This window comes from Boleophthalmus pectinirostris, unplaced genomic scaffold, assembly GCF_026225935.1.
Source record: "Boleophthalmus pectinirostris isolate CB_2022bp ecotype Guang Dong unplaced genomic scaffold, ASM2622593v1 HiC_scaffold_10, whole genome shotgun sequence".
In the NCBI taxonomy this organism is placed as follows: domain Eukaryota; kingdom Metazoa; phylum Chordata; class Actinopteri; order Gobiiformes; family Gobiidae; genus Boleophthalmus; species Boleophthalmus pectinirostris.
In genome coordinates this window covers 16,541,026-16,560,018 of record NW_026570971.1, presented here as the reverse complement: position 1 = coordinate 16,560,018, position 18,993 = coordinate 16,541,026, and the positions used below count along the sequence as shown (strand labels likewise).

The following is an 18,993-nucleotide window of genomic DNA, read 5'->3' as shown; positions in this document are numbered from 1 at the left end:
TGGGCCTACAGCTTGACTACAACTTGGACTGGTGTGAGACTACAGACCTGCTCTACAGAAAGGGACAGAGTAGGGCTGTACTTTCTTAGAAGGCTGAAGTTCGTTAGCATCTGGCAGAAGCTCCTTAAAGATTTTAACAAAATTAGCCTAAATATGTCTTGTGGTCATTAGTTACCACGGAGCTGATTAGCACTGAGCAAGCTTGCAAACTTTTAATATAATTTTCTATAATAATCTTTTAATATAAAAAGTTTATGGGAAAAATTAATGAGAAATGTATTTCACTGTCACTGTCACTGTCTCTTGGGTGCACCGCAGAGCCTAAGGTACTTCATGCCCCATTTGGACTAAACCAGCTATCATGGACAGAGTAACATAGATGGGCACTTTGCACGTAATCATTCATATAGGATTTGTGTGTCATCATCATCCGGCATGACATTTTATTTCATAAGAGAGTATTTTTATTAGTATTATTATTTTTCCTGGGCAGCAGGTGTCAAATCATATCAGGTACAATCAGCTGTCAGTCAGCCGTGAGTGCCTGTGTTTGACAACAATGCATTTCCCATCATTTGTTTGGACTTTATAGTCCATGTAGGTGGGTGAAGGGAGCTGCAGTTGCCTTTTTTGCCTTTACCTACCTTCACCTGCTTTGCGAGGTGCCTGCAGCCGTCTTGATCTCACGATATTACCAGTGCCTACACAGCAGTTCACCTGCAGCTGCCTTCACCCCTTGCTCATCTTTCTTTAACACACCTGTTGACACACCTGCCTGTCTAGAAGTCATTGTTTTAGCCCATGAATAAGGTGTGGTAGTTAGTGCAAGTCAATTTTTTGCTACTGTGTATGAGAAATAAATAAATAAGTAAATAAAATAAAGCTGATCACTGTGTTTAAAGGAAATTAATTGACTGATCAGAAGAGTGAGATATTCTAGTCAACTGCTTAGATCTTATCTGAACGAAACCTCTTAAAGGAGGGGGAGCAGCGTTGTGCAGAATCCTATGAAGCAGCTTGCCTGGGATTAAGAATACACACTTCAATACTTTACGAAGATGTTTGTGAATCCATAAAAGTATAGATCCATGGGTGAATCTGGTCACCAGTGACTCTCACCGTTTTCAGATGGACATGATTGACAGATGGATTAGCTAATCAGGGACATACATTGTCCATCCTTATTGTAAAAATAACGGGAAAAAATAGAAGGACTGTAAAACATCACAGATTTTTGCACAATTAATGTGCAAAGTTAAACTCTGTTCATCTGAGGTGAGCTAAGTCAGATTTTATTTGACTGATTTTATTTGTAAATGAGAAGTGAAAATTCTGAGCTCTATCGTTTCACATGCGTCACTGAAAAAAGACAGATCTGATTGCATGATCACATTTGACCAGGCATGAGGCGTGATGGAGGGAGTAGGGACCAGACTGATATCAATCTTCCCACAGGGAGGGAAATCCCATTGGTTAGTACGACCTACGAGAGGGATCTGGCTTCACCCAAAAGATCCAACTTACAGACCTCCACCAGGAAGACCTCATGTGACCTACCTCAATTCACTGGTCCCTGAAAGTAAACAAACAGGAGCCATGCCATAGGGCCACCAAAGTACTTAACTTCTCCCTTTTTTTTCTTCTTTTTTTTCATATTATTTTGCCACATTATCCTATTAAATTTCTATCCAAAAAGCATTTACATTTTTCAGGTTCCTTCATTTGTCTCACTAAGTGGACAGTACCTGATTGGTCGACTCTGGTTGACAACCAATCAGAATTTAGATCTCACACAGCCCGTCTCGCATAAAAATCATGATTTCTATGCCCTGCTTAGAAATGGCTGCAGCTTGCCCCAGTCTCCCTGTTTATGGTCGCCATGGACACTGAGGAACTTTCCCGTCCAAACAAAACAATTGATACTGTGCAGCTGATCTCATCAACATTCCCTGGTAGTCTGAAGCTATTGAAAGCAGTAGTTAACCTGTTAGACGCTCTGTTCCTCAAGTTAGTTTATCTGAGCTTTATTTTATTTATTTTATTTTTTCAGTTTGTCACTCTCACCTATTTTTTCTTGAAAATCAAACACCTAAACGTGATCATGTACACTTGTATTGATCATAGGCTCCTAAGTTTACAGACTATCTTAACACTTTTTAATGTTTTCTAATGTGTATCACTAAAGTATCTCCTTCCTTTGAAAATATTTTGTTATAAAAAGTTCAAATTCACACCATAAGAATCATGAAGAAGAGCTCTGTATTCATGAAAAAATAAATATCTGTTTTATAATTGTGAAATAGTTTACCCCTAATTCTGACTTTTTCCCTCATAATTACAAATTAATAATAAATAACTTTATCGATCAGGTTACTGCACACGATTCAGCTCAGTGGGACAGTGAACCTGCACAATTACTGATTTGCCAAATATACTGAATTTTTATCATCTCATTGCACTAATACAGAAGAGCATTGTATTCATGAAAAAATAAATATCTGTGCCAAATTAGGCTTTGTGTGTGTTTTGTGTGTGAGGACTGGCAAGATCTGGGCCGAGATGAGGAGAAGGGACATAACTTTGTGGACAATAATTGCTGGACTCCTGGACAATGCTCGTGGACCTTTTCAGTGTGCTGGGGTCATAGAATGGTGTAGGATGCTCCAAAGCTCATCATCCATAAATCTCAGTCTTTGATGGGGTTACATAAGACTCCTTTGTTTGATTTGAATAATTAGGCCTGAGCCGAGAACAATGTCCCAGTGAGGGTCTAAATAAAACTGTGTCTGGAGCCTGGAAAATCTAAAAAATCTAACAGTCCAGAAGAGTGTACATGTCAGTATCAAAAATCGATGAGCTCTAATTTTGAATGAAGACCCAAGAAAAAATAATGAAAGATGACTTCACTAGTGCCACCTCAAACTTTTCATGGGGATTTTCATGGGGCCTAGGGGAACCTGATCCAGAAAAAAAATCAACAGAAAAATGTAAAACTTGAACATGTCCGGACACACAAAAAAGTACATCAGTGCCCTAAAACGTGCAGGAATGCAGATATATTAAATCAAAGCTAGGAATTACAAAGTTTTCCAAAAATTATTAAACCCCCCCAAAAAAAAAAAAAAAAAAGTTTTAAGTCTGTGTGAAAAAAAAAGACTTGGTAGCACCCCCAACAATACCAATTAAATTTTTTCTTATAGACAGTCTATCCTCCCCCACATCCCCCTTGACATACTAAAAAAAAAAAGCCAATGAGGACATTCTGCAGTGATCATATTATTGTGGCAACATCAAAAATGTATTTTTGAAATACATGGGATTTTGGCAACTGTACATTATTGTTGCCAAATAGATGTGTTAATTTAATATACCTATGTTCTAAAATTCAACTTCCTCAAAACAAGAATTATTAAAAACAAAATTAAATAAACCTCAGTGGCTCCTCTTCAAAATTTTAAATACATTACAAGTATGAGATGACCCCATTGTTTTTAAAACTTATCACCCAAAACTTTGCAGAGACATAGCCAATGTTTTGCCAGTAAAAATATATATTATGAAATTCTGATACATGATCCTTATTTATTTTATTATTACTATTATTTATTTATTTATTTTTTCATAAAACTAAGTGGTCAAGTCATTATTACCGGGAGACTTACTGTGTTTAAGTTAATCTATATTGGAATCAATATTTATTTCTTGATTACAGACATTCCTAGAATTGTTATTAATATGTTTGGCATTTAATTTGATTTGCTCTGAAAAGGCGTCCCCCACAGTCAGTCCATTCCTAGAGAGCTCTCTCCCCCTGTCTTATCAGTATTCTCCTCTGTGGCTCCACAGACCCTGCCCCCTGCCCTGAACCCTCAAACTTTGGACTTTTAAACATCACATACATCAAAAATAAAACTTTCATCTGCCAGGACTTCATCACTCATAACAGTTTGGACTTTTTGATTTTAACAAAAACCTGCTTAACACAAGAATGTCTTTAAATACACTCCCTGTTTCATAATAATTTGAATTCATTTGTTCCGTAGTCTTTTACCATTTCATCAAAAGATCCTATGTTTGTTTAAGTTATCTACAGTCAACCTAACAGTTTTGACCCAAGGATTTTCAGAATTTTTATCCCAGTGTATGGCTCTGCACACAACTAATTGTAAATTGTCTCTGTCTTTTCCTATAAGTCTATTTTGTAATATAACCCTATAGGAATCTCAATGAAAACATAGCCTATTACACTTGTGCAGACTTCTATGGAGAGCCCACTGAACAGAAGAGAGAACAAGTCCTCTTCACTAAATGGACTCTGTAACTTCATAGGTGCAGGGGCTGAAACCTTCTTTCCTCAAGCAGTTGACAAAACCAAACAAGTAATTTAATGGAAATAAAACACTTCAAAGAGACAAGACACACGTAGGAGACAACATAGTGCACATTTTAAATAAAAACCTTTAATGATAAAACATAATAGTGCTGATGCTTCAGCCAATTACAGCCCAGAGCTGATTTGGGATTTCTTTCATAATTTAAGAGAACGATATTTATTTATTTAATGAAAGCTCACATTTAAAGCTCTTCCTGTTGCTGTTCTGTCCCCAATGTTAACCAATGTTATGTTAAGTTCTGATAAGTAGCCTAAAAATAGCTCTAATTTTAGTCATATTGCAAACAAGAAAACATGAATGAAACAACCCGAAAACGCAGCGCGCTGCGGTTATTGATCGTTCATTACGCTCGCGGTGAATAATCTGCTGTATTCAACGTCAGAATTTGAAACTTTAACCTTTTTTGTTTAAATGATCCCTGAGCGTATTGAGATAAATAATAATTTAAAAAAATCCTAAAATTCTTGCTAAAATTCTCCTCTGTATAGCAGAGGTCAGGTCCTGTGTCCCTGTCTCCTCCTCAGTCCAGCACACGGACTCCACGCGCCGCAGCCCTGCGCTTCTCCCTCTACATCTGTGCCACAGACCGTGTGTGATCTGTGCACACACACACACACGGACATGGACAGTCTATGTGCACACACCTCACAGCGCTGTAAGAGCAGAGGAAACACGACTTAAAGAGCTGCAGCTCATGTAGTTCACTTTAAACATTAAAGAGAGTTTTCATAGAGTTCACTTTAAAGAGAGTTTCATGGCAGCACGCGTTACGAAGTCCATAAGAGAGAGAGGGAAAGTCGATGCCAAGTTTCATGTTGTGTCGTGTAGGGTGGTTATGTAAAGTGGGGGGGACCTTGTCGCTCTTTTCAAAAGTGTACGTGTGAGAGGGGGCGTGTCCGCTCTTAATGAATGGGTGTGACGCCCAGACAACCACTGTGCTTGGCCAATACACTTGTCAATCACTGTTGAATCCCGGCCCCCACGTGTACGCTCTTTACCATTCGTAGAAGTTTTTACACCATATTTGAGCGTAGAAGTCGCACGTGGAAGCACGAGCTACGAAGTAACATTGAGCCGGTGTGCGCGGAGAGAACTGCCGGGAGAGTACACCCTCTTCTTTTCTGGACAAGCACATTGCACGGTACACTTGCTGACCTAAGCCAGACAAGACAAAAAAGAGAAGATGCCAGCCAAAATTATAAGCGGGAAAGAGGTTTCTGCGTAAGTAGCTATTCTTTTGTTAAATTACACTTAAGAATCGCTCGTGGAAGAGTTGAAGACTGTGTTTCATCATTCAGTTTTTAACACCACGCGCCAACTTCCAGTACACTACACTGAGCCCATGCTGCGATCTGGGTGAGATGTAGATGAACCAAATGCATCCAGACAGTCTTTGATTTGTGCTACTTTTTCATACAACAATATTTCTTTTAGACATCGTGAATGGTGGGCACGGGAAGGAATGTTTTGATCTGCTTAAGTTCAATAATTGTGATGAACACGTGATACTTGTCAACAGAAAATTTAAACGGGTAGATGACCTATCTATAGGCTATATGTTTAGGACAACAAAAATCCCCCCATTATGTAATTACCTTTTGTTCTCAGGCGATCTTTGCCCTGCTAGTCCACTGACCTTAGTCATTTGCAAATAAACTACAGCAATCGTTAAAAAAAAAATTTACCTTAAATATTTACATTCTTATTCATTCATTTACTGAACTAAATTGATGTTGTTTGGGAGAGCATGTGCCCGTCACAAGACCAGACATCCTGCACTTTGTTAATTCCCACACTGTTCTTGTTATTTCATTATAGCCCTATCATCTCTCTAGCTATTTAGAGGTTAGACTAATTGAAACTATATTTTGTTTACTTAATTGATTCATTCAACCCAGTTTTCCATTCTTAGCCAATTTTGAGTTGTCTTACATGTTTTTGAACAAAAACAGATAAAGTAGCTTTTAAATATTGTGCACCCTCAGTCTGAAGAGATCCACAACGATCTTGAAGAGATCTTGAAAAAACTGGTTCCAACAGGTGAAGTTAATGCTGGGTTAAAGGTTGAGAATGGGATCTATAGTTTTGGACTCTGTGGGACTTCTGTCACTGGTTAATCTTTCTCCAAATCTTTTAAATGATCCCAATCAAATGTTAAAGTGTGTCAAAAGAACAGCAGATAACACAACTCATGTGACTCAATTAAAACTGAAGCCTTGAGGTTTTACATTTGATAAAGTACATAAACATATCACTCTTATACATATCACTCATATCACCTTTTTTTTTTTTTTAGGCTGGTGAAGGAGCGCCTGAAGAAAGAGGTAAACATCATGAAGCAGCAGGACCCTAACTTCAAACCTGGCTTGACAGTATTACAGGTAAATATGTTGTTGTCCCTACTGACATTTTCTTGAATATTTTGACATATTTTTTGCCGCATGCTTTTCCATGGTGTTCCCTGGAGTCAAGTGGAAGTTAAAACTGAGTAGACTGTTCTGGCCTTGTCCACACCCTGTTCTGATACAACTGTATAAACCTTTTACAGTTTTGTTTATTATCACAGTCATTTTAAGAGAATGCTTTTCCATGCAGGTTGGTGACCGTGAAGATTCAAACCTTTATATTAGTATGAAGATGAAGGCTGCAGATGAGGTAAATTAAATTATTGCCAGATTTAGAGAAGCAGTATTAAAATGTAACTTACTACAATATGTTAAACTTTAAATCTTTCCTCATAGATTGGAATAAAGGCCACCCATTTAAAACTCCCAAAGACAGCTACAGAGAAAGAGGTAGAGGATTCCACATATTCATAACACTATCACACAATCTCACAAACTGAAATCTAAATCTAAAAGTCTCTATATTTACAGATTCTCCATGCTATAAAGGAAGTGAATGAAAATCCTTCTATCCATGGGCTTATTGTGCAGCTGCCACTGGACTCCATTCATAAGATTGACACAGAGAAAGTCACCAATGCAGTGGCACCTGAGAAAGATGTAGATGGGTGAGCCCACATTAGGGTTTTTCATTTCAGTTTTGACTATTCTTTTAACTGTAATATTACAAGTGTTGTATTTGTGCTTTAAAAATCAGTCTAACCAGTATAAATGCTGGAAAGCTTGCTCGCGGGGATCTGGGTGACTGCTTCATTCCCTGTACCCCAAATGGCTGCTTGGAATTGATCAAACAAACCGGTAATATTAATATGCTCTATTAAAATAATTGCCACACATGAAATCAAATCATTAGACATTTATAGTTAAACTTTGTTTTTTTTTTTCAAAGGAGTGTCTATTGCGGGAAAGAGGGCCGTGGTCGTCGGACGGAGTAAAATTGTGGGTGCACCAATGCATGATCTGCTGCTGTGGAATCATGCCACTGTCACTACCTGTCACTCCAAAACTGTGGACCTAGACCTCGAGGTAAATTATTCAGATTAAAACATACAGTAGTTTCATGAGTAATCCAATTAATGTTTCTCCCATTTGTTTTGTAGGTGGGAAAAGCTGACATCCTGGTTGTGGGCATTGGTCAACCCCAAATGGTCAAAGGAGAATGGATCAAAAAAGGAGCAGTTGTTATTGACTGTGGCATTAATCCTATCCCAGGTTTGTACTGCTGTAAAGCTCTTATAGACAATTTTGCAGAGTGTTCATTGATCAATTCTTGTATCATGCTTCCCAGATGAAACCCGGCCGAGTGGTAAACGGGTGGTGGGTGACGTTGACTACGCCTCTGCCAAGGAGCGATCAGATTTCATTACACCTGTACCTGGTGGTGTGGGACCCATGACTGTAGCCATGCTGATGGGGGTAAGAGAAGTCCTGCTCCAAAACCATGGCAGACAGTTTTTTATTTCAGACATCATAATAGAATTTATTGTTTATATACAGAACACAGTTCAGAGTGCTAAAAGATTTATTCAAATCAATCGATCTGGAAAATGGAATATAATTTACAATGAATTGAAACTTGAAAAGCCTGTGCCAAGGTAAAGTATTCCAAATGTTTTAATTGTGCTTATTTTTTACTAATCTAACTTTATGCTTTATGTTTAATGCGCATTCACAGTGACATAGTGATTTCTCGCTCTTGTATACCCAAACCCATTGACCAACTGGCAAAAGAAGTGGGTCTGCTTTCTGATGAGGTGGAACTCTATGGCAAGACCAAAGCCAAAGTACAGCTGTCCGTCATGAAGCGACTACGGGAACAGCCAGATGGCAAATATGTAGTTGTCACTGGGTATGTTTACAAACATTTACAAACAGCCTGCATATTGTAACTTTACTGTTGTTATATATATTATATATACTGTTGTGGCATTGTTTGTGTCTGTCTGAAGTATCACACCTACTCCTCTTGGAGAAGGGAAGAGCACCACTACTATTGGCCTGGTTCAGGCTATGGGAGCTCACATGAAACTCAATGTATTTGCGTGTGTCAGACAGCCATCTCAAGGACCCACCTTTGGGATTAAAGGTTAGTTCTGGATATGATAGTTCATTCACAGAACTACTGAAACTGTTGTAATAACATATTTTTTTCACTAGGTGGTGCTGCAGGTGGGGGATATTCTCAAGTAATTCCAATGGAAGAGGTATTATACGTAAACAAATTGTTGTCAGGTGTACAATAGAAAATTGTTGATGAAAATATGTATTCACTTTAGTTCAACCTCCACCTCACTGGTGACATTCATGCCATCACAGCGGCCAATAACCTGGTGGCTGCAGCCATTGATGCTCGCATGTTTCATGAAGCTACCCAATCAGACAAAGTGAGTTTTCATTGATTCACTCAACTTCAATATCAAAATTACGTTAGCTTCATCAGAACTTTTATGCTTCAGGCTCTCTACAACCGTTTAGTTCCCCTCAGTGGAGGACAAAGGGTGTTTTCTGATATACAGATCAAAAGACTAAAGGTAACAACAAAGTAGATAATAATTTGTAAAGTGCAAAAGACATGACTGTAACAAGTACAATTATGTAACAGAAACTTGGCATCGAAAAGACAGACCCCACAAGTCTTACCGAAGAGGAGATCACTCGTTTTGCTCGCTTGGATATCGACCCTGGTACTGTCACCTGGCAGAGAGGTACACCCATTTGAAATTCATGCTGTATTTGATAACCAGTGTTATGTCATCAGAATAACACATGTAACTGGGAACATTATTTTAGTTATTTTAATATAGAACCTTATATCATTTTTTTTTTATAATAAAATGTCAGTTTCTTTGCTTCTCCATAAAATTTTTTTCTAACCTCCAAATATTCTTCATGAAATACAAAGCATTTGTAAATGTTATCTAACTATGTACTTTTTCTACTAGCTTTGATATTGCTTACATGAGTTTTGCTTCAAGTTTGCCTTCATTCTGGAATTTATAATGTATTAGTTTACAGACTTTTATAGCATCTATTAGAAAAAACTGACCCTTCATGTGATAAATATAAACTGCTGTCTGCCACTACAGTGATGGACACAAATGATCGCTTCTTGAGGAAGATCACTATTGGACAATCTCCAACAGAAAAAGGATTTACACGAGAGGTATTTTATTTGGGGGTGTAAAACTATAAGCTACATACTACGTGGATAATAATATTACTTAATCTTATTTGTAGGCGCAGTTTGACATCACAGTAGCCAGTGAAATAATGGCAATACTTGCCTTGACCAGCAGCTTGGAGGATATGCGTACACGTCTGTCCAAAATGGTTGTTGCCACCAGCAAAAATGGAGACCCTATAACAACAGAAGACCTGGTACTGTTCATTCCAGAAGCTTGTCACAATCATGTGAGCTGTCTGGGGAATCAAGTATGCTTTTCTCTCTTTTACAGGGAGTAAGTGGTGCCTTAACTGTCCTCATGAAAGATGCTATAAAGCCAAACCTCATGCAGACTTTAGAGGTGAGAAATATGTAGAGTGTTGTGTATTGTGTATCTGTCTTTTGGTTATGTTTGGACTTTTATAACATATCCATGCAAACTACAGGGAACACCAGTGTTTGTTCATGCTGGCCCTTTCGCCAATATTGCTCATGGCAATTCCTCCATCCTGGCTGATAAAATAGCTTTGAAGCTTGTAGGGCCTGAAGGATTTGTAGGTACGTGTATTAAACTCCAGCTTAAAGAGACAGTGTTGACAAACAAAAATAATAAGATGCACTCATCGTTTCGTACAGTTACAGAAGCTGGCTTTGGTGCTGACATTGGTATGGAGAAGTTCTTTAACATCAAATGCCGATACTCCGGCTTGAGGCCTCATGTTGTGGTGCTTGTTGCTACTGTCCGAGCTCTGAAGATGCACGGAGGAGGTCCCACTGTAAGTTTAAGTTGTGAAAGTATAATGCTGCATTGGTTTGAAAATTGGTAACTAATTTGTGCTTTGGTTTGTATGACAGCTGTGTGTTGTGAATCATGGTATTTTTCCTTTTCTAGTGAAATGATGTTGACTTATTTTTCTCAGGTGACTGCTGGGATGAATTTGCCCAAAGAATATGTGGAAGAGGTAATTAGTAATTAGTCTGTAAAATAGACTCTTAATGAATACTTTGCCTTAAATTACTGTTTTTGCCTGGATTTAGAACCTGGGGCTTCTGGAGAATGGCTGCAATAACCTGAGGAAACAGATTGAAAATGCTATGCATTTTGGTGTGCCTGTGGTAGTGGCTGTTAATGCATTCCAGTACGAGACTGAGTTGACAAAATCCCCAAATGTGTAGATCAATAGACTCGTCATTAAGATACTGTGTATTTTATACTTTTACTGCAGGACCGATACTGATGCTGAACTAGATTTGGTTTGCAAGATGGCTAAGTCAGCTGGAGCCTTTGATGCTGTGTGCTGCAAGCACTGGGCAGAAGGTGGAGCTGGAGCATTGGACCTTGGAAATGCTGTTCAGAGAGCTTCGGATGCCCCCAGCAACTTCAAGTTCCTTTACAACTTGGAGGTGAAAATATAGTTCTGCTCTCTATTTTTTTCTTTTCAGTTTAGTTCGTGTCAACTTTGTCAGCAATACTCAAGAGGTGTTTTTTTTTTTAGTTATCCATTGCAGACAAGATTCGGATAATAGCCCAAAAGATTTATGGTGCAGATGATATTGAGCTTCTTCCTGATGCTCAACACAAGGTGGAGCTCTACACAAAACAGGTCAGTCTTTACTCGCTTCATAAAATGTCCTCTTTAAAAATGCCTGCATTTATTTATGGGTGTGCTATTGTTTGCCTGCAGGGTTTTGGCAATCTTCCAATGTGCATGGCGAAGACCCACCTGTCTCTCTCTCACGAGGCAGACAAGAAGGGTGTGCCCACAGGCTTTACTCTGCCAATCAGGGACATCCGAGCCAGTGTGGGAGCAGGCTTTCTTTATCCACTGGTTGGCACGGTAAGACTCATTGTGTGTTATTGCCAACGACTATAAACAAAAACCCATGTGCAGCAGCCAGATACTTTATGAACCAACATGATTTTAATCAAATACTTTTTGAGACACCAATCTTGGAAAATGACTATAGAATTTTACATATAATCATACACCGTGCATTTGTGACAGCAAAGCAGGGTGCTTTGCTAAACCAGTTGTTTTGGAATTTTAAGGCAATGGTATAAAATAACAAATACAATATATGCTATAGCTCAGTAGCCTAGACATTGTGTTTTTCAATTATGATACTGTATATGTTATTATTTATAATTTGCCCCTAGATGCCCACCATCCCTGGCCTTCCCACAAGACCTTGCTTTTATGATATTGACCTGGACCCTGAAACTGAACAAGTCAATGGTCTTTTCTGAAGACTGTCTTGAACTGTGTAAAAACATATCATGTTAGTATTAAGTAGATGATTTATGGCACTTTCTTATGTGCAAAGAAGAAACCTTTTCCACAATGCATGCATGGTAGTTTTACAACTCAATGATTGGGTTACTAATATGCACGCTACTATTAGAGAACTTTTTAAAATCCGAAAATATAATTTCATTGTTTTAATACATTTTTATTGTCAGTGAGTTGTGTTTCTTGTTGTGTCCTCTAATAAGATAAATCTCTAACACCCCTTTAAGGTATACAAGATCACCTTTATTTATAATAATTACAGCAAGCTTCATTAATATGTTGTAAAACCAGACTGTCAAGGTGATTCGCTTTTTTTAGAACTACTATTATTATTATTATTATTATTAATCAGAATCAGAAAATCATCCTGTTTTTTTTTTTTTAACCTGGAAGTGGTACTGACTCAAAGTTCTGGTTGTGATGTGACTAAACTATTGATTTTTATATGCATTTCTTTAGGTGTTAATAAATTCATAAACATTAAAACAAAGCAGTGTTGACTTTTTTCAGAAACTGAATACAAGCAGGATATAATCTTCAACAATTCAAAACAGTAATATATATATATATATGTAATATATTATAAAATACATTTTCATTAATGTGGTTAGCCTAATGGACTTGGCAAATCTAAGATGAAGCATTAATTTTTAGCAGTATGGACTCAAAAGTTATGGTGTGATGTGACTAAACTACTGTGTTTAATTGAATTTCATCAGGAATTTCATAATTCAACACAAAAAACAGTAGTAACAAGTAGTAGTGTCATGACATTTAATTTATTTCATTTTTACAGTGTACATTTCAAATCACAACGTTCTTGTGCTTAACATTGGATGGACACAGCCCTGAGCTGTGTCAGTCTTTGTTGTGCCCCTTTCCGTGCTCCCCGCCTTGGCCTTTGCATTGTCCCTGGCCCTTCTTTTCTTCGGACTTTCCATGGCCTCCCTTCACATAAACACAGCATTGAAATGAGTATTCAAGCGATTTTAAATTATGAAATGATGCATCAATAAGCCTCTTAAGGGCATGTCAAATGACTCTACCTGTCCTCCTTTGCCCTTTTCTCCCTAAAAAAAAAACCCACAAAAAACAAAAGCATTGGTATAACATCAGTATAACGCATGAGTGACAAGTGAAACAAGTGAAACAAAACAAGAGAAATCTTACTCCGCATCCATGTTCTCCTCCTCCGTGCTCTCCACCCTGTCCGTGATCACCCTATAATGAAAAAGTACATACATGAGCAAACAATTTAACACTGTTAGTTGTAATTGGAAAATAAATGCTAAAGAAATACACTCACGTGGGCGTGTCCGTGTCCGTCTGTAGGAAGACAAAACAACAAAAAATGTGTAAGATCCATATTCAGGCCTTGCAATTTAAATTATATCCCACACAATAATATAATGATGCACAACAAAGAAGAGAAAAAACTTACGTCCACTCATCTTGTGTTTTGATTCAAGTTGAGTAAAATGTTTTGCCTGTGAAAAAAATTTACAAAATTAAAAGTTAAATTGGAACATCGTAAGATCCATGGTATTCTGAAATTGTCTTTACCTGAAGCTGAATGAGAGACGTGACTCCTGATTGTGATGAGTCTTGACATTGCATTTATAGGACACTGAAGCAGACAAAATAAGGGGCAGGGGCGTGTTTAGGTGCATCACACCAGCCCTCATGTTAGGTAATCTTCCCATTTGATAGTTGCCAGACAGGTATGTTATAGGTGTGGTTAGCGCAACAGCAGTACTTTACAACTTCACCTGAAAAGACCTACAGAGAAACACAGATACCAAAAAACTGGGCGTAGTTCTAGTCCAACTGACTCAACATCCATTCTTCACCAATGAATTCATTTTTGTTTGTTTGTATTTGTGTGCATGCCATGTGTCTTTAACTGACCTAATAGTAGTGAAGGCTTCTGTCTGTGCACATTTAAAATAATATGAGATGCTACAAAAACTTTGCATGATAAATGTCAGTTCATCTATGATTGCAATTTGGTTGCTTATACCTTAGGCTACTGGCTTCATGTCTTGGCCTCTTTTTCATTTTCCTGTCTGCCTCATTTGCCAAATATGTGAACATGATGAATGTCGTACCATATTTATTTTACCAGGCAAAACTTTGAGAATAAAATCTTATTTACAATGTTGGCCAGGGTATAAAGTTTATTAAAAGTGATTAATCTAAAGCTTTCTAATTTTCTTCTCAAAACTCAACATTGGTACTCTCATATAATCCAAATTATAAAAAATGGGAAAAATAAAAACAGTGTAAACAGAATATAATCTTCAGGAATTAAATCAAATAATACATAATACATTTTGAATCATGAGATTATAAAAACTCAACAAGCCTAACCTGTCACACTAGACAGATCTCAGCATGCCAAGTCCCACCAGAATCACATATTTCTTTGAACTGTTGGTGCCATTCTCAATATGCCCCACCTTTTCTTTTACTCAGAACATGGGTTAATTTATGTTGGGATGCCTTTGTGTTCTGCATCTCCCAACAAGTGGCAACAGTTTGCAAGTTATATTGTGTTATCACACAGTCCATCAACAGAAATAAAAAATGGTTTTGATTTGTTTGGCTCTTAAGCTCATATGGATGGAGTTCCACACAGTTCTAATGTGTTCATCATACTATAATTACTATGATAATATTTACATAATTGGAGTAGGAGGCTTGTAAGTATAAGTAATAAGTAGGCTTTATATGATGTAATATGACACACTGCTTAGAAATAAGATTGTTTATTTAGACTTAAACTATTCAGGATTAAAGGTAGAACTAGATCACACTAAACCTAGACAAACACATTTTATTCACATTAGGGATTCAAAAACCTGCAGGCTAAAGAGACTCAAATGTACAAAATAATTCTTTAAAGTGATGGAATACCTTTTTCATTAGCATGTATGTTTCATCTGAACTTAGAGCAAAGATATTTTGTGAGTTTATATGCCGCTATGGAGGTTATGGATTTTAAATATCACAAAAAAGCAAACTCTGGTTTCTACTTAGATGTATGCTATATCGTGCATATAATGTATTTCACTTATTTTGCATGTTTAAATATTTGCATTTTATTCAAAATACTCATTACCTATTTCTAGACAATTTAATAAAAAAGACCCAACAGAAGATATAATTTTTAACATCATTTATTGACATCAGTAATTACTACAGATGCGGAGCACCACTTTAATCGTCCCCTTTGCCGTGTCCATGACCGTGTCCATGACCATGACCATGCCCATGACCTTTTCCTCCCTTTTTCCCATGCTTCTGCACACACAGTCAACATACACAATCAACACACACAATAAACACAACTCTTAAACTACAAAAGACAACTGATTTTCATATAGACAGTGCCAAATAGGATACACACCTTTTTCCCCTTTCCTTCTCCTCCGGATCCCTCCTAAAAAACAAAAGATGACATTACCACTAAACATTGCAAAAGTGTAGTGTATTGAAAAATCTTACAAAAGCGATAAACACAAACTAAAATCTAACCTCGCATGATCCGGATTCTGATCCAGACTCGGATCCCTCTCCGTGTTCCTTCTTCTACAACAGGGAAGATGGGATTTTAGAGATCGTATTACATTTAACACATGCATAATGTGATTTTTACCTCTTTCTTCTCCTCCTTCTCCTTGTGCTCTTTCTCTGTGTCACTCATGGTGTCTGAGGATGTGGTGAGACTGTTCTGTAGAAAAAAGCAACATTAAATTGTAAGAAAGCTCAAGAGCACAACTTCAGAAGGGGAGCTCTTACCTGGTGCGGAAATGGGCGATGTGTGCTCAGGTGCGTGTTGGGTCTGTATTTATAGGAAGAGAAGAAAAGAATGCTCCAGGCAAATTGATGTTGTATGACAGGTGTTACAAGTCTTCTGATCATGAAATAAGATTTTCTATCAAATTACTGAGCTAAAAACTGAGCTATTTGGTAAAAATTATAACTTCAGTCCAATAAACACATTACAACACATTATTCTATTGTATTGTATTAAGTGTTGGTTATAGCAGGTTTTTTTTTTTTTTTTGGAATTTTGATTCAAACATTTAATTATACAAACATTGATAATGTATTAGTCACATATAAACACATGCACGTAACGTAACAGTTGTCCTAGTTACTATAATATGATGAATAAATAGAATGAATCACTGGTTTATTTGTGTGAATGGAAAAACAGGTTTAACAGGTTTTGGCTGCTTACATGCAAATAAAAATTAAATAAAGTTTTAATATGAAGATATAAACGGGGATACATGCTTTTGAGAATGTCTAATTGCAATTTTTCTATTGCAACTATGATTAGATTTGCAATTTTTCAATTACTTTTGGTTCACAATGCACATTTTACACATTTCAAAAAAGCTTTAAATAAACTTAAATAATGAGCTTAAATAAAAACAACAACTGTGAATTTATATTTTGCATAATAAGACAGGAGACTGGATGCTGGATGAAAAGAATTTAACATCTCCTAAATAAATTGACACATTTAAAAAGTAACCTTGCAGTTCTAATACAAATAACATAAAATACAACTTCCATTTAATCTTCTATTTCCTGGCATTCATTCACATTCTTGATGATTTTTTAGGAACACAAACTTATCAACAGTTTCATAGTAGATTTTGGCGTCACTACGACAGACAAGATGGACTGGTAAGAGACACTTAAAAACTTGTTTTTTTGTTTTAACTCAGTCATGCTCAGTTCAAACAATAGCACTAGTAAACACTTCTGTGTAATTATAGAGTTGAAGTGCATATTGTGCTACTCACACCCTACTGTCAAAACAGGATCTCAAACATCTCCTAAAGAACACAGGACTACATTTAAGGTCAGATGTACACACCCTCTAACCTAAAATTGCCCGCAATTTTCCCAAAATGTAACACCTTTTTCTTTTAATTGTAAATCATGATGAATGCTCAGGCACATCTGGCCACATGCTTTTATGAGACAATACTGAATCGTAGGGAATGGGACAAGACACAACGCCCACAAGATGAGACAAGACCATTGACTGTATATAAAGCCAGAAAATCACAATGCACAACCCTATTGAAAAGCCCAATGTGTGTCTATCAAAAGGCAATACAAAACATTATCAAACATGTATTCCCTTCAGCACAAAACCTCTGTGAACAATTGGAGCATAATAACACATGTCAATGCATAAAGCAGCATAACAATGAGGTAAAATTATCTAAAAGAAAATGCTTCCCAGAGGTGTACAAATTCCTTCAGTTTTCTTTTGGCAGGGGGTTATCTGTTTTGAAGAAAAGGCCATTCAATTCCCTGCACCAGAGTGACATCATCCACAACAGGGACCTCTAGTGGAGAGAAAAGGTCGGTACAATCTCCATGTTCAACCCACTCACGGTAACACGATTTTGACGCCACCTATTGGTCACACAATAACACTGCAGTCAAAGTCAGCTGGTCCTGCTGACATGGAATACGTGTGAGTATCATGCGCACAATTTTGCCTTGTGAGCTCAGACAAATGAGGACTGAACACATAAAGCCTCTATCAGCCATTTGCAGTAAAGTGAAATAAATAATGCAGCAGACAGACTAAACACCTTCATATTTTCTGTTAATAAGGTCAACAAACCTTTCTTTTATTTTTATTATTTATTTTTTTTTACCGTGTGTGATGTAGTTAAGTATAGGCTATAGCTGTGTACTTGTCCCAAGAAAAAATAGAGAAAGAACTACTGCTTACAAGAAAAAATAAACAAATACATAAATAAACAGTTGAAAAAATATGTTACTAACCTCAAAATTTTGCTGATTTATTCAAGTATAATTACTGTTTACAAATGTTTTGCAGTATACAAATTAAAAAATAAACACATACTCAACCATTATACATTGTGACAATTTATTTTAATGCTATAAGAGGAAGTAAAAATGAAAGACTCCCATCGCCCTAGGTTAGGTCAGGGGGACTTAAATCACAAATCTAACAACCAACCATTATTAAAGATACTCTGTGTAACTTTTCTGGTAGTGCATCATTTGTATGGTTATTTCCTTGCATGTCTTAATTGTATCTGTATTGTGTCGATAGATTCAATTACAGTTGTTCGTATTGCTTAAAAATACCTTGGAAAATGCTGTTTTATTGAGGGGTCATCTCAAATCTGACATGTAACTTGGCCTGGTGGCATCACCTACTTGTCTCCATGGAGTTACATAAGTTTAATGCCATAGTGTGAAACATTCTAGGCCAGGGGTCTCCAACATTTTTCCTCTGGTGAGCTACCTTTACAAAACGAAAATACCAGAGAGCAGTCACAATAAACTGAGCAAGTGCCACGACCAGCTTTAAATGAGGTGCAGTTAGATGCCTATAAAACATAAACCATTATCCATTTATTAGTGTACAAAGTTATGCATCAAAATAATACATTTACAATGGTAATAGGCATTTAATTGATCAAATTGTACTTATTCAGGACAATACGTGTAATTCAGAAATCCCTTGGTGACCAACTAGGAAGGAAGTGGAGAGCTACCAGTAGTTCCTGAACTACAGATTGGAGACCCCTGTTCTAGGCAAAGTAATAACATCTCCATGGAAAAAGACAGGTGGTAGACAATCCACCTGAAAATTATAAACAGCTTTTATTCTTGTAGCCTATTACAAATAAAGAAATAAATGATAAATCTCATAGCTATTGCCTCTTATA

The 18,993-nt window shown here is 37.0% G+C and overlaps 3 protein-coding genes across 3 annotated transcripts; 1 reads left to right on the top strand and 2 right to left on the bottom strand.

The window, feature by feature from the left end:
- Nucleotides 1–5,423: 5,423 nt before the first annotated feature.
- On the top strand, nucleotides 5,424–12,668 carry mthfd1b (methylenetetrahydrofolate dehydrogenase (NADP+ dependent) 1b). Its single transcript, XM_020919343.2, has 27 exons — nucleotides 5,424–5,615; nucleotides 6,691–6,775; nucleotides 6,990–7,049; nucleotides 7,136–7,189; nucleotides 7,271–7,407; nucleotides 7,497–7,597; nucleotides 7,689–7,825; nucleotides 7,900–8,011; nucleotides 8,088–8,215; nucleotides 8,297–8,394; nucleotides 8,475–8,648; nucleotides 8,749–8,885; nucleotides 8,957–9,003; nucleotides 9,076–9,183; nucleotides 9,256–9,330; nucleotides 9,402–9,504; nucleotides 9,886–9,962; nucleotides 10,037–10,177; nucleotides 10,255–10,323; nucleotides 10,409–10,520; nucleotides 10,599–10,738; nucleotides 10,883–10,924; nucleotides 11,001–11,101; nucleotides 11,189–11,366; nucleotides 11,459–11,566; nucleotides 11,648–11,800; nucleotides 12,121–12,668. Exons 1-27 carry the CDS (start codon nucleotides 5,578–5,580, stop codon nucleotides 12,208–12,210), a joined length of 2,805 nt encoding a protein of 934 aa, XP_020775002.1. The 5' UTR covers nucleotides 5,424–5,577; the 3' UTR covers nucleotides 12,211–12,668.
- A 345-nt stretch (nucleotides 12,669–13,013) lies between these two features.
- LOC110155691 (holotricin-3-like) lies at nucleotides 13,014–13,900 on the bottom strand. Its single transcript, XM_020919846.2, has 6 exons — nucleotides 13,817–13,900; nucleotides 13,695–13,740; nucleotides 13,560–13,579; nucleotides 13,424–13,474; nucleotides 13,300–13,323; nucleotides 13,014–13,201 (listed from the first exon to the last, which is right to left on the bottom strand). The coding sequence occupies exons 1-6, from the start codon at nucleotides 13,868–13,870 to the stop codon at nucleotides 13,112–13,114; spliced, it is 285 nt and encodes a 94-aa protein (XP_020775505.2). The 5' UTR covers nucleotides 13,871–13,900; the 3' UTR covers nucleotides 13,014–13,111.
- Nucleotides 13,901–15,416: 1,516 nt separating this feature from the next.
- LOC110155693 (protein zntC-like) lies at nucleotides 15,417–16,192 on the bottom strand. The gene is made up of 5 exons (XM_020919848.2): nucleotides 16,055–16,192; nucleotides 15,912–15,986; nucleotides 15,791–15,844; nucleotides 15,663–15,695; nucleotides 15,417–15,556 (listed from the first exon to the last, which is right to left on the bottom strand). Exons 1-5 carry the CDS (start codon nucleotides 16,175–16,177, stop codon nucleotides 15,473–15,475), a joined length of 369 nt encoding a protein of 122 aa, XP_020775507.1. The 5' UTR covers nucleotides 16,178–16,192; the 3' UTR covers nucleotides 15,417–15,472.
- Between the last annotated feature and the right edge of the window lie 2,801 nt (nucleotides 16,193–18,993).

What these genes read in the sequence shown, in the direction of transcription:
- LOC110155693 (XM_020919848.2), bottom strand. Translation starts at nt 16,177, where the DNA reads ATGATCAGAAGACTTGTAACACCTGTCATACAACATCAATTTGCCTGG. An exon ending in AGAAGGAGGAGAAGAAAGAG is followed by an intron (nt 15,845 to 15,911) that starts GTAAAAATCACA and finishes TCCCTGTTGTAG; the next exon opens with AAGAAGGAACACGGAGAGGG. An exon ending in CAGAATCCGGATCATGCGAG is followed by an intron (nt 15,696 to 15,790) that starts GTTAGATTTTAG and finishes TTTGTTTTTTAG; the next exon opens with GAGGGATCCGGAGGAGAAGG.
- mthfd1b (XM_020919343.2), top strand. Translation starts at nt 5,578, where the DNA reads ATGCCAGCCAAAATTATAAGCGGGAAAGAGGTTTCTGC. An exon ending in CTTGAAAAGCCTGTGCCAAG is followed by an intron (nt 8,395 to 8,474) that starts GTAAAGTATTCC and finishes GCGCATTCACAG; the next exon opens with TGACATAGTGATTTCTCGCT. An exon ending in CCAAAGAATATGTGGAAGAG is followed by an intron (nt 10,925 to 11,000) that starts GTAATTAGTAAT and finishes GCCTGGATTTAG; the next exon opens with AACCTGGGGCTTCTGGAGAA.
- LOC110155691 (XM_020919846.2), bottom strand. Translation starts at nt 13,870, where the DNA reads ATGCAATGTCAAGACTCATCACAATCAGGAGTCACGTCTCTCATTCAG. An exon ending in CGTCTCTCATTCAGCTTCAG is followed by an intron (nt 13,741 to 13,816) that starts GTAAAGACAATT and finishes TTTTTTTCACAG; the next exon opens with GCAAAACATTTTACTCAACT. An exon ending in AAAACACAAGATGAGTGGAC is followed by an intron (nt 13,580 to 13,694) that starts GTAAGTTTTTTC and finishes GTCTTCCTACAG; the next exon opens with ACGGACACGGACACGCCCAC.